General features: G+C 39.2%; 1 protein-coding gene across 1 annotated transcript; it reads left to right on the top strand.

Annotated features, from left to right (window-relative positions):
• The first annotated feature begins 304 nt into the window (after nt 1-304).
• Nucleotides 305-11,554, top strand: itgb3a (integrin beta 3a). Its single transcript, XM_010740030.3, has 15 exons — nt 305-487; nt 1,469-1,554; nt 1,909-2,113; nt 2,320-2,572; nt 2,700-2,862; nt 2,992-3,153; nt 3,266-3,361; nt 3,481-3,570; nt 3,693-3,827; nt 3,912-4,341; nt 7,929-8,151; nt 8,910-9,010; nt 9,252-9,371; nt 9,650-9,816; nt 9,988-11,554. The coding sequence occupies exons 1-15, from the start codon at nt 331-333 to the stop codon at nt 10,051-10,053; spliced, it is 2,454 nt and encodes an 817-aa protein (XP_010738332.3). The 5' UTR covers nt 305-330; the 3' UTR covers nt 10,054-11,554.
• The last annotated feature ends 1,017 nt before the right edge of the window (nt 11,555-12,571 follow it).

Here is a 12,571-nt window from a genome sequence, read left to right as displayed (position 1 = left end):
CAACTCACAATGGAAAATGAGGAGTTGTTCATAGATGGAAAAAGGTGAAAATCTGTGAATGCAATAGTGAGAGTGCAGAAGATAAAGAAAACGATTCATGTATATGCCGTAAATAGATTTGTTTTATTGTGGCATGATGTTCAAAAAACGTGAGTTTGATCTATGCAGACTGTATCATTTCATAGAAAACTACTTCAATTGTTCAGATGTTACCAAACAGTAAGGAACTAGTGTCAACACGCCATGAACCGAGCCGTTCCGTGATTAGTGGATGGTGAGCTATCCTGGGGCCAGGCTGTATGACCCAACATGTATTTAGTCAAGTGAAGAATGAGGAAAGGCGTTCAAGTTTCGAAGCGAACAAGTCCGCAGGGAACACACGGACGACTCGTGCCTGTTCGGCTCCGACACTCTCCAGCCATGGGAACTTTTTTACACCGTCTGGTGATACTGTTTCTTTGTTTGTCATCGGCACCAAACGTTTTTGGTAAGATCACTTTTATTCCCGTGGCTACTTTGAAAAGTTTCACCTGTTTAGGCGACCTCGGGGTGTTTCCGCCCGACTTGTGGGGTTATCTTTGAGGGTACCACCAACTGTTGATATTCACAGTGCATACACTAATGAGCAGTTAATCAACATAATGTTCTCATATGTTTCTAACATTTATATAAAATATTAATCATTTAATGTTAGCTGACTTGAATGGGGCGATACTGTTGGTTGTATTTGTGCTGCTGCATTGGAGCTTTCACCACCTTTCCTTATATGGGAGTAAAAATAGTCGCGATGCGTTTCCCATGAAGCGATAGGGGTCCTCCTAAGCAAAATCAAGATTCATTTCATCATCAGCAAATGATGGGGGATGTGCTTTGATGGTTTAACATTTCCTCAATTAACTCAAAACTTAAATAAATGAATAAAACACGGGACAGACTTTTCTACAAGTCTATTATTTGTAATATCTTTTTAAAAACTCACTTGAGGAACTCTTGACCATATCCATTAATTTGGATATAAATTGAAAATTTTTGGTATGATTTCAGGCAATCATTCAAGATTTAAAATAAATCTATTACATTTCCTCATATAGTCAAGTATAGTCTCTCTGATGTCTCTGTTTTTTTTTTTTTAAACCCACATTCAGGAAGGTGTCAGAAACGTTGGTCACTGCTGTGTGTAAACTTCTAGTGAGCCACACCCGGAAGTCATATAAGATAACAGTTAGAAAAGGTTTTGAAATTAATACATTTGTTGACTTGAGGATTAGCATCATTTATTATCTGCACCGAATTTTCATCAAACACTTAAATGATTGCACAGTAGGCTACTCATGTGAAAGACTGCCTGTGGTGGCCATGGTGTTCCTGGATGCTAAACAAAGTTGCATGATAGTGATATCATCTATGTCTCTTTAGCTCGGAAAGGAAACATGTTTTCTTACATTGCTTGTTGGTGTAATTGTCACAGGTTCCAACATCTGCACATCACAAGGAGTTGCCACTTGTCAACAGTGCTTGGCTGTTCACCCTAACTGTGCATGGTGCTCTCAGGAGGTAAAAACACCAACAGATACATACACATAGTGTCTCCTCCTAGTCATTACTCAGTGCAGCAAGTTACAACAGAAACCTCATTTCCCAACAACATTCTTTGTGCTGTCATCCACTATAGATAGTTTTTCTTTCACACACTCATACACTGCAGCTTCTGAACTAATGAGATTAAAATTAAGACGAACATGGGTGTTGGCTGTACTTGGGATAGCTGAGTTTGTTATTGGATGGAAAATCAACATCATTTTATAAATGCTAACCTAGGTAGCATTTTTAATAGATTTTTTTTGTAATGCTGATTTATTAACTTGTCATCTGCTTGAGTGCCTAATAGATTGCATGTGATTGTTTCAGGAGTTTGGAATGGGGGGATCCAGTGTATCCCGCTGTGACCTGAAGCAGAATCTGTTGGATGGAGGGTGTAGTAGTGCATCTGTGGAGTTTCCCTCCAGCACCCTGACAATTCAAGAGGACACACCGCTCAGTGCTAAGGCCTCTGGAGCTGCTGATGATGTTACTCAGCTAAGGCCTCAGAAACTCAGTATAACACTAAGACCAGGTACTTTTACATCCAATCAGACATCAACAATGTAAGACCAGATGTGAACAACACTGCTACAAGACCAAATCCATGCATTGGCAACTTTAAGACAATTACTATTGTTGTACATGTACTTTTTCACATGAAAGGTTTAATGACACAAATCTAATTCAATCTACCACGCATTCCTCCATCTCTGGGGCCATCCACTCTTTTCCTCCTAGGTGATGCCAAGCGGTTCAGTGTGTCAGTAAAGCAGGTGGAGGATTACCCAGTGGACCTCTACTATCTGATGGATCTTTCCTATTCAATGAAGGATGATTTAGCTCGCCTTCGCACCTTGGGTAATGAGCTTGCCGCGACCATGGCCAAAAAAACAAGCAAATTACGCATGGGGTTTGGAGCCTTTGTGGACAAGACTACATCCCCTTACATGTACACCTATCCTCCAGAGGCAGTGGAAAACCCTTGTCTACAGTAGGTGTTGTGTGGGGTATATTTGTGTTAGAAATTATAAAAAGGTCAGTCCACTTGTGATTAACAACTTGAAATAAATTTTCTTCTTCAATGGTTTCCTATCCCCATTCACCTATTCAATATACAGAATTCATACTACATGCAAGGCTCAATTCGGATTCAAGAATGTGCTGTCACTGACAGAGAAGGTAGCTCGCTTCACTGAGGAGGTGGGGAAGCAGCAGGTGTCTAGAAATAGAGATGCTCCAGAGGGTGGATTTGATGCTGTCATGCAGGCTGTGGTGTGTAAGGTATGGAAATGTAATCAAATACAGATACACATACACATGCTCACTGACTTAGAAAACTGAGTGTGCGCATACATACATATTAGTCTTTTCTTTACCAGTCATATTTATTTCTGTGTCCATCATCATTAGGAGAAGATTGGATGGCGTGCGGATGCTTCACACCTTTTGGTATTCACAACTGATGCCAAAACTCACATCGCTCTGGATGGACGTATAGCTGGAATTGTCCAACCTAATGATGGACAATGTCATCTTGATAATGACAACAATTATAACAAATCTACTGTCCTGGTAAAGACAGACATTTAAGTACATCAGTAATTCACTTTGATTTTTAATAATTTCTGAGTTGTTGGACAGAACTTACTTCCAATGAAAACATTTTGCTTCCTATGTCTCCCAGGACTATCCCTCATTGGCGCTCATGACAGATAAAATGTCTGAAAACAATATAAATTTAATTTTTGCTGTCACCGCCTATGTGGAGCCACTCTACAAGGTAAACAAACTACACTGCTTGTGCCACAGCATTAATTTGTTTAGGTTATTCATATAAAAAAAAAAAACTAATAAAAAAAAAAACTTTTCATCATTTTGCTGCCATATCTGTCTTTCCAGGCGTACAGTCAGCTCATTCCAGGCACAACTGTGGGAACACTGTCCGATGACTCTGGTAATGTTATTCAGCTCATTAAGGAGGCTTATGAGGTAAGGATTTTAATAGGTTTAACACACAAATTGGTGTAATCTATCTCATCTGTGGAAAAAGTGTGACACAATTAAACTGTAATAATACTGTAATCTCTGATAAATAACTTCATGTTGAGCAGAAAATCCGCTCTAAAATAGAGCTGGAGCTACTTGATGTCCCAGAAGAGTTGAGTCTCTCTTTCAATGCCACCTGCCTAAATGAGGAAGTCATACCTGGGGTTAGGCACTGTTCTGGCCTCAAGATTGGAGACACAGTACGTGTTCAGTTGACAAGCTGACATGCACATTTGATATCTAAACATACAGATTGTCACAAAGACACATTTCCTCCTCTTCAGGTGTCATTCAGCGTGGAGGTTCAGTTGCGTGCTTGCCCCAAAGAGAAGAATCGCACTTTTACCATCAAACCTCGAGGCTTCAAGGATTCGCTGGAGGTCACCGTGGATTTTGCCTGTAGCTGCGACTGTGAGGCAAAAGCTGTAGCCAACAGCTCCATCTGTAGCAACGGCAATGGGACCTATGAGTGTGGCGTGTGTCAGTGTCACCAAGGGCGCCTGGGCCCACGGTGTGAGTGTTCAGTGGAAGATTACAGTTCATCTAATAATGACAACTGCATCGAGAAACCAGGAGGCCCACTCTGTAGCGGGAGAGGTGACTGCTTGTGTGGACAGTGCTCCTGTCATGCAAATGAGTTTGGTGAGGTGTGGGGCAAATACTGCCAATGTGATGACTTCAACTGCTTGCGCTTCAAAGGAGCACTGTGTTCTGGTGAGTAGATACACTTCTTTCTGTCACACAACATTTTGCAAGAAAAAAAAACAAATGAAGACTGCTTAATGGATCTGCCAATAATGAGACACAGTCGCTCCTGTTGCACGATAAGGCAATCAATGTTAATATAAAACAGAAATACACACAAATATTCCTTCTGGATAAAACTATCACACACTCAGACAAGTTAATTAAGTACAAGTTTCAAACATACAGATAAGGACTTCCACAGCCTCATCTGGTTTCTAAATTACAGCTGTGCTTAATATCCAATGAATTGACACTATGTCACACATAAAGGTTAAAAAAACATTAATTATCTTGAAACCATGGCATACACCATAGACATATTTTCTCAGTGGTGTAGTCTCTAGAGGTCTTGTTTAAAAGTAATCTTTCATTACTGTGAGTATACTAAACACTACTACACATCGCAACTAAATCAGTGGGTGGCAGAAATTTCAAAACCTAGATGGCTAGATTTCACTTTCAGTCATTGATAGCAGGAAAGTTAAAGTTTCCTTCCTCTTCTCTTTCCCTGTTCTGAGGCCTCATCTGACTTCACTGGAACATACTCTGGTTGGTTCCACTCAGTCTCAGTCTGTAAACACCTTAGTCAGTTTACATAGTTCTCTGAGACTTAGCTTGACTAATCAAGAATCGACGACCTTTTCAAAAACGAACGTGCAATTCTTGTGACAGACATTGGTTGCCTGTAAAGGACATGTAAATAATTACATTATTTGTCTGCTAAACATAAACAGTAATGCTTACAAATGTTCAGTCCTCTGTCAGGTCTCTAAAAATGTGTCTGTGCACTGAGTTTGATTGATGTTCTTAACACAACGGTGCTGTCTGCACAACTCAGTGCACAGTTACTCTGTCACAGTGATAAAACCTTAATAGGCCTTTTTATTGGGTAATTTAATGTAACAGCAGTTTGGGTCTGTGATTGTAAGGAGAGGGGCTAGCAGAACAGGACACTGCTCTTGTATCTTTATGCACATTAAGCAGAACAAATCTCAGCTATTTATATTAACTCTGATTCAGGTGGTAATAAGAGTCTCATGTTTAACATGTCCTGATTATATAAAAGGAAACTCTTGGAGTACTACTCTCTACTCTAGCCTTTTAACATAATATGCTTCCTGTGGCACTGCTGGAGCTTTGCCAACCCCAGTGATGACATTAGGAATGTCCTCTTGGACGGGTGTTTAGGAAGCTGGGATGAGATGGTCTGATTAAAAGCTGATATGAAGTTGAATTATGGGAAACAAAGAAAGTAGCATTTTTGGAGGTAGAAGTCAGAATATCTCAGCCTCTGCTAGATTTGATCCTTCTTTTTCTGTCTCTTGTAATACCACCAGTATTGTTAAGTATTGAAGTGCATTACTAAATCACAGAAGTGCACTTTTAATGTACAGTAGTCAGTTCAACGATCCACACAGTTCCACAGTGAAGGTTATTTGTTTCCAGAGAACTCAACTGAAAGTGCAAAATTCAGATGATGTAATGGTGGTCCAAAATGGTGTATATACGATATACACTTACCACAGCCTCATAGTTTTACCATCCAGAACTTAAGTAAACATATTCTGGGCTTCCTGTGGGTGCACTATGGGCTACAGAAGATAGAGAAGAGAAGAGAAGATAGAGGGTTATGTGTGTGTTTGCATGCTGGAATTTTCCTGGCATATATAATGTAATATAATATTTTTATAAACAAAGAAGAGTCTTTCTCAAGGGAGGAGAAATGGGCATTAAGACTTTTAATGATGACACCCAGGTCTTGGGTGTAGACACTCACCAATCCTTCCCACCCACACACAGCACACACACAAAGCCATAACTGGTCTAAGACAGTCCACAGAGCTCAGTCTGGGAGTGCTAAGTTGCTGTGTCTCAATAGAGTCATGACGTTATTATCTTTAAAGAATCAGTGACTCTCAGCTCCAGCTCAATTGGAGCTACCATGACCCAAAGCTTTTTGTCTGTGATATTCCCTGTGGCTGTGTATTAATTCCTCTGCCGAGGAGCTGTGGAACTGGTGCAGAGCCAGAGAGCAGAAGTCAGCAAGCATAGCCCCAGGGCCCATAAATATCAGGGAAGAGAGAACAAGAAAGTTTGCATTCCTCTGCTGGAAATTTGCCTTTTAGTATCCAGTATGTCTCTAGTACGACCGTCTGTCTTCTCTCTTCAGAACAGTGTAATGTTATGTTTTACTGTTCTGTGTCTCCCCCTGTTTTTGTTCTTTTATCGGGGATGTCATGTTAACCTTCTCCAAAGCCCAGGCATGTGATTAATGGGCAGGATTACTGTGCAGTCCCACAGAAAGAGTAGAATGATGTAAAGCTTAAAACTTTCTTTTATGTGTGTGAATCAACTTTACAACTAATAAGAACAAGATGACTGCTCACTCTTGTCAAGTTTAAACCAACTATAAATGACCAATGACAAAGTAATCTTGTCATGTTTTTGAGACTAAGGTTGTTCTTGTTTTTAAAATTGTTGTTATCTTGCTCACACAGTTAGAAGGATTATTCAGAGATTTCAGCATTGGCGTCTAAATCTCAAAGTAAAGGCATAGTTTACTGGGTGGAAACTGGGGAATTGTTTCCAACAGTGGATGATTTGTTTGAAGTTCTGGAGTTAGACCCTTGAACCCTTTGTGATATTTCATGGTCAGGCACTCCCCCAGTATGACCCAGCTGGGCTGTGACTCACTAACTTTTCTCTTAGTCATCCACTGCCAAATCCTGTTTGCTTTCCTCTTAAAAACCTTGTTTCTCTGGGACTTTGTCTTTGTTTCTAAGGTAGCATAATGTGCAGATGTGGGGTATCTCTCTGTAATACAGAGAGAAAAGCTCACCTTCAGATTCTGTCAGTAAATATTTGGGCCACTGTAACACTGTTCCTAGAATGACCTAGCCTCTGTGCTTTCTACACCTCAGCACTTGAGCAGAGTCTGAGGAAGTTTGTGTTTGTCTGCGCATGTGTAGGCCTGCTTAGAAGAAGGTGGGGAATAATTTATGTGTGCTTTCCCAAAAGAACATTTCCTACTATTGTCTGAGTAGCGATAATTAAGAAGTATGCGCAATCCCTTGCCTCTTCCTGAGCATGATTAGATTGAAAAACAGTTCATTAGCTATTGTGTTAACAGCGTTTTAAAGAGAAGATGTAAATTGTTATGTAAAGACAAACATCATGTACACAAAGCTTAAGTGTACTCATTATTAAAATCATTAAAATGCAGGCTAGTGCTTGGTTTTCTTAATAAACCAGTAGCAAAATGCAGCAAAAAACAAACTACAACTACATCAATTAAACAGAAGTAACACAGTACACCTAATACTAGTAATAACATAATTGCAGCATCTATAAAAACATCTACAGGTATGCTTGCCCAAGCATGCAACGTGTAAAAAAATCAAATTTTGCAATTGTGCAATTTGTATTTAGTAATTTTGTTTGCCCAGCTCCACCCATGTCATTATAGACTCTAAAAAACATATATGAATGAATATGAATTAAGATGCAATATTTGAACTATGATAGCACATCTTCATCCTTTTTGATTCTTTCAGATCATGGGAGGTGTCGCTGTGGGAAATGCCATTGTGATTCTAATTGGAAAGGACCAAACTGTAACTGCTCCACAGTCACAGACACCTGCACATCCAGCATTGGCATGCTGTGCAGTGGCCGGGGTCACTGCGAGTGCGGGATTTGTCATTGCACTGAAGTTGGAGCCTATGGAGCTACCTGTGAGAAATGCCCCACCTGTCCCGATTCCTGCACTATAAAAAGGCAAGTTCCTAACTTAGTGTTTGAACTGGTAAAAGAAGGAGCTTCTGAGCTTTGTTTAGTGTGCTTCATTGTTCATTAAGCACACTAAACAAAGCCTTCGGCAGAGTGTGTATGCAAACGAACCTATAGACCAACATGTGGTTAAATGATTAATGGTACAATACAGTAGGATTGTCAACTGTTTAACTTCTGGTTTCAAACGTACTCTGCCTTGGCATAAAATATTTTGAACTGATGGTAACAAAAGGTCAAGAAGTCACCAAAATGATTAGAAATCACCCTCTGAATCAAATTTTATTGCAAATTTGTAGCGGTTGAGACATCTTGTTCTTGGTAAAGTGTTCCACTGACTGACCATAATCTTGACCAATAAACTACCTGACCTGACCTGACCAAACTGAACTGAACGACCAACACTAAAGGAAACGACCAACTTCACCATCCCTAGGCTCTGCATCTAGCAATAAATTTAAAAAAATCTTCAGCAAGTAAAAAAAATATGTCCACACACCAGCTGACAACAAACTGCTCCCACACATATTTTGTACAACCTCAGGTGTGGTTTTCATGCACAGCAGAGATACTTGTCTTAAAGTCACAATAAGCAGCTAATAATAGTAAGAAGCTATTCTCTTAAATGTTTATTTTAGTTTATCTACCGCTTGCATATTAAATTGAGCCATACACTGCTACTTACAACCATCAATAGTATACACAGTGTGTACAAAGTGTATAAATGTATGGGACTTTGTTTGCAGGAAGTGTGTTGAGTGTAAACACTTTAAGAGAGGACAGTACATCAAAGACAACACCTGCAATGCCGTCTGCAAAGATGAAATTAAAGTAGTGAATGAACTGGGTGAGAATTTCATCTTTAACCTCCGTCCTACATACTGTGGTCTTAACCTGTTATGTTACTGCTTTGGTTGTCCTACTGTTGGTCAGATTAGCTAAATGTTTGGAAAAGCAGCCTTGATACATGCATGACCTTTGTCAGAAAAATATTTTGCATTGATAAATATTTAAAGTTTATTAAAAATAACATTATATCTAAAATCATTTAACTGTTTCTTCTTCCTCCTATCACCTTCATTCCTCAGTTTTTCATGATAAAAATGCGAGGAATTGCTCGTACAAAGATGAGAATGACTGCCTGGTGCACTTCCAGTATTACGAAGATGACAGTGGCAATTCCATCTTGTTTGTGGTAAAAGAGCCAGGTACTGCAAGAATTTTGTGTATGTAATTTAATAAAAATGTATGATTACGACAGCCTGTGTCTGGCAGGCTACAGCAACAGGGGAAGTGTGCATCTGGTGATGTGTCATTCAACCACAGCTACACACCACAGAAACCCAGATAAACTCTGATGCTGTATTACTGCAACATTGTGCAGTTGCAAAATTGTCTATCATTGAATGTCAGTGGTTGCTTAACTTCATGAGCTGAAATGTACTCTTTATCTCTCTCTGTCCCATTTCCTGTTCTTGTCTCTTAGAGTGTCCTCAGGGTCCAGACATCTTGGTGGTGCTCATGGCAGTGGCGGGAGCCATTCTGCTACTGGGCCTCGTTGGCTTACTCATCTGGAAATTGCTGGTCACCATTCATGACCGTAGAGAGTTTGCCAAGTTTGAGGAGGAGAGAGCCAAAGCCAAATGGGATACGGTGAGAAATAATTATGATTAAAACACTATGGGTATATTACAGTAGGGATCAATGTAGTACTGCCAATAACAGAACATGGCTGCCCTCTAAAGGGGAAAAATAAAAGTGCTTTAAAAAGTTGGATGTCAGTGTGGCACTGAATTTAACAGTACCTCTGTTTTCATTTCCCAGGGGAACAATCCTTTGTATAAAGGAGCCACCTCCACCTTCACCAATGTAGCATACCGAGGCAACTAACAACTAAATGCAATGAGAAAAACTCAGGGGTCGACGACAGAGATGGAATGTAGCAGCGGAGAAATGGATGAGAAGAAGATCCTTTACACTGTCACATGACCAGTTACTGTAGCTGAAAGGTAGTTATAGCTGTCAACAACAAGATGTAATAATTGTACATATTGTAAAAATAACTGAAATGGCTCCTTGCTACTAGGCTTCCTGTTTTTACACTGTGTCATGTCTATAGGGTTTAAGTACTGTACAGTACATGTACAGCAGATGGGAGTTCATTTACATAAACCACTACTGTAAGGGGATCTACTGCTGAAACTTCTGTGGTCTTTTTAGGAGGCTCCTCTGCCATTACAATGTTTGTTGTTTAAGAAATAGGAATAGAAATCATTGAATGGTCATTTTTAGGTCCTCTTCATTGTCTTTCACCATGCTTGATATGTTATTTACACCAAAGCTTTGTTTTTTGTCGTTTTGTTCTTGGAGAGTGCAGCTGCAATCTTTTTCAAAGGTTTCTTTTACTTCATTAATTTGAAATAGGAAATCTCAAACAGATCACAGCAAAGTTTATCAGTATACGTAAATATGTGTACTATAGAATTTTAATAACTTATTAAAATGTGCTTGAAGGGTTCATGTACATGACCAGTCCTGACTGACACAAGTGCAGCACTCTGTGAAGTTACAGTTCACTGTAAAAAAGGAGTAAAAAATCAAGTAAAAAAAATAAAAAATACAGCCTCTAGGCTGCCTTGGTTTACAGTAGCTTGTCTGTTTTTTAAATGCTTAGTAGTAGTACATACTTTGACATGTGTCTTTGTCCCTCCATCATCACCTGTTATTTTATGTTCATTTTTTGCAGAACTGTATGAAAACATTGTGATCTGTTCTGCCATTTCTGAATTGTAAATTGTTTTCTACTGACTCACACTGTGTTACACTGAAATATCATATTCTTTGTTTGTGTATATGAGCAGATTTTATTGCATATCAAATGATATTGGCCATAATGCCCTGTAATTGGTAATAACAAACAGATTTGTTCTTTTACAACCCCATTAGGAGAAAAGACTATAATGTGAGGTGTATTATGATTGTATAGCCCTGCTCGTCTCTCAGGACATAGTCTGCAACCTTATTATATAGATATCTGTTTTTTTGCACAGGTTTTAAAGATACATGGGATTTTGCTCTAGTTTGTTACACAGAAGGAATGTGGAAAGATATAAGCGATCAAGAGATTATACCTGACTTCACCAATTTTGTGTGATTCTTGACATTTAAATTCCTTTAAAGCTTTCTATCCTTTATTAAGATCAGATTTACAAAAGATAAAAAAAAAGACATTTTATTTAAGATTCATTTTTTAGATCCAAAGCAATAAGTTGCCTAACATTTCTGAACTTGAAAAAGTTATTCAACTCTTTCTGTATTCACTCTGGGTGACATTTCGTAGCCTTATCTTTTGGATGAACATTATAATAAATATGACTGATGCACTGTGTGATTTCTGTGAGAATATTTCCTGTTACATGGCCCACATGGCCTAATTTAGCTATCTCACCGATCTGTGCATTTTTTGGTGTCTTATCTGATGCAAATTGCAAAAATGTACCTTCACCTGCCACAACATCAACATAGTACATATATAAAACATATGGTCATTGGTGTGTAGCAGGCAGCTCTGTTTTTCTTCTGCAGAACATCCTAATACACAAGTATTCTTAAACATGACTCTTTTTTGCAGTACCAGGAGGGGGTTTTAGTAAATCTAGCCCACTTCAGATGTTACTCCTCTCCACTACCTTTTGACCTGCAACTTTTTAGAACAACCAGGTCATTGTCCTTAATGTCACTTGAAATATATGCAAAAACTATAATCTGAGATGTGGATGAAAGTGTAGGCACATTTTATTTCCTTACATTTATATAGAACACAATGACGTTTGACACTATGGATTTCAAAAATCAAAAGTACAGAATTTATCAGTAAAAACTTCCAGAAAGCAGGAAAATTAAGGTTCAAACTAGTACATCAGGCATTCATTTAGGAATCAGAAATATGACATGGTCACACATATTAATCAAAATGCATAACGACCTGTTTTGAATGTTATTTTTTGTTTTAATATTTATTATAGTGTATAAAGACTGTCAAACTGTGCAACTTCAGCACAGGCGCTCCCCTCGTACATATACTGTAGGTCAGACTGACGCCAAATAGTCTTGGCATGTGTCTCCCTCTAGTGTATAAACACTGCACTGCACACCTGTGGGGATCAACTTCTCTCCCGCACGCCGGTGCGTTTTTTTGCGGCAACCCCTGCGTTGCGCACGACCCCACTGAAATGAAGGCCTCCGTTTTTGCCGCGGCGCCTGATCCTGTCTGAAACCCCGCTGAGTTTTGTGCAGATCTCTTCTCTATGGAGCTGGATGTCTGATCGTGACTTATGAGTGTCACTTGCATCTATAAAGAAAGCGTGTCTCCTTCACGTGCTCCGCATAATGTGGAAAGCCATCTACT

Source organism: Larimichthys crocea, chromosome XII (assembly GCF_000972845.2).
Source record: "Larimichthys crocea isolate SSNF chromosome XII, L_crocea_2.0, whole genome shotgun sequence".
Classification (NCBI taxonomy): Eukaryota; Metazoa; Chordata; class Actinopteri; family Sciaenidae; genus Larimichthys; species Larimichthys crocea.
The sequence above is the reverse complement of the archived record's forward strand: the minus strand, read 5'-3'. Positions and strand labels throughout refer to the sequence as shown.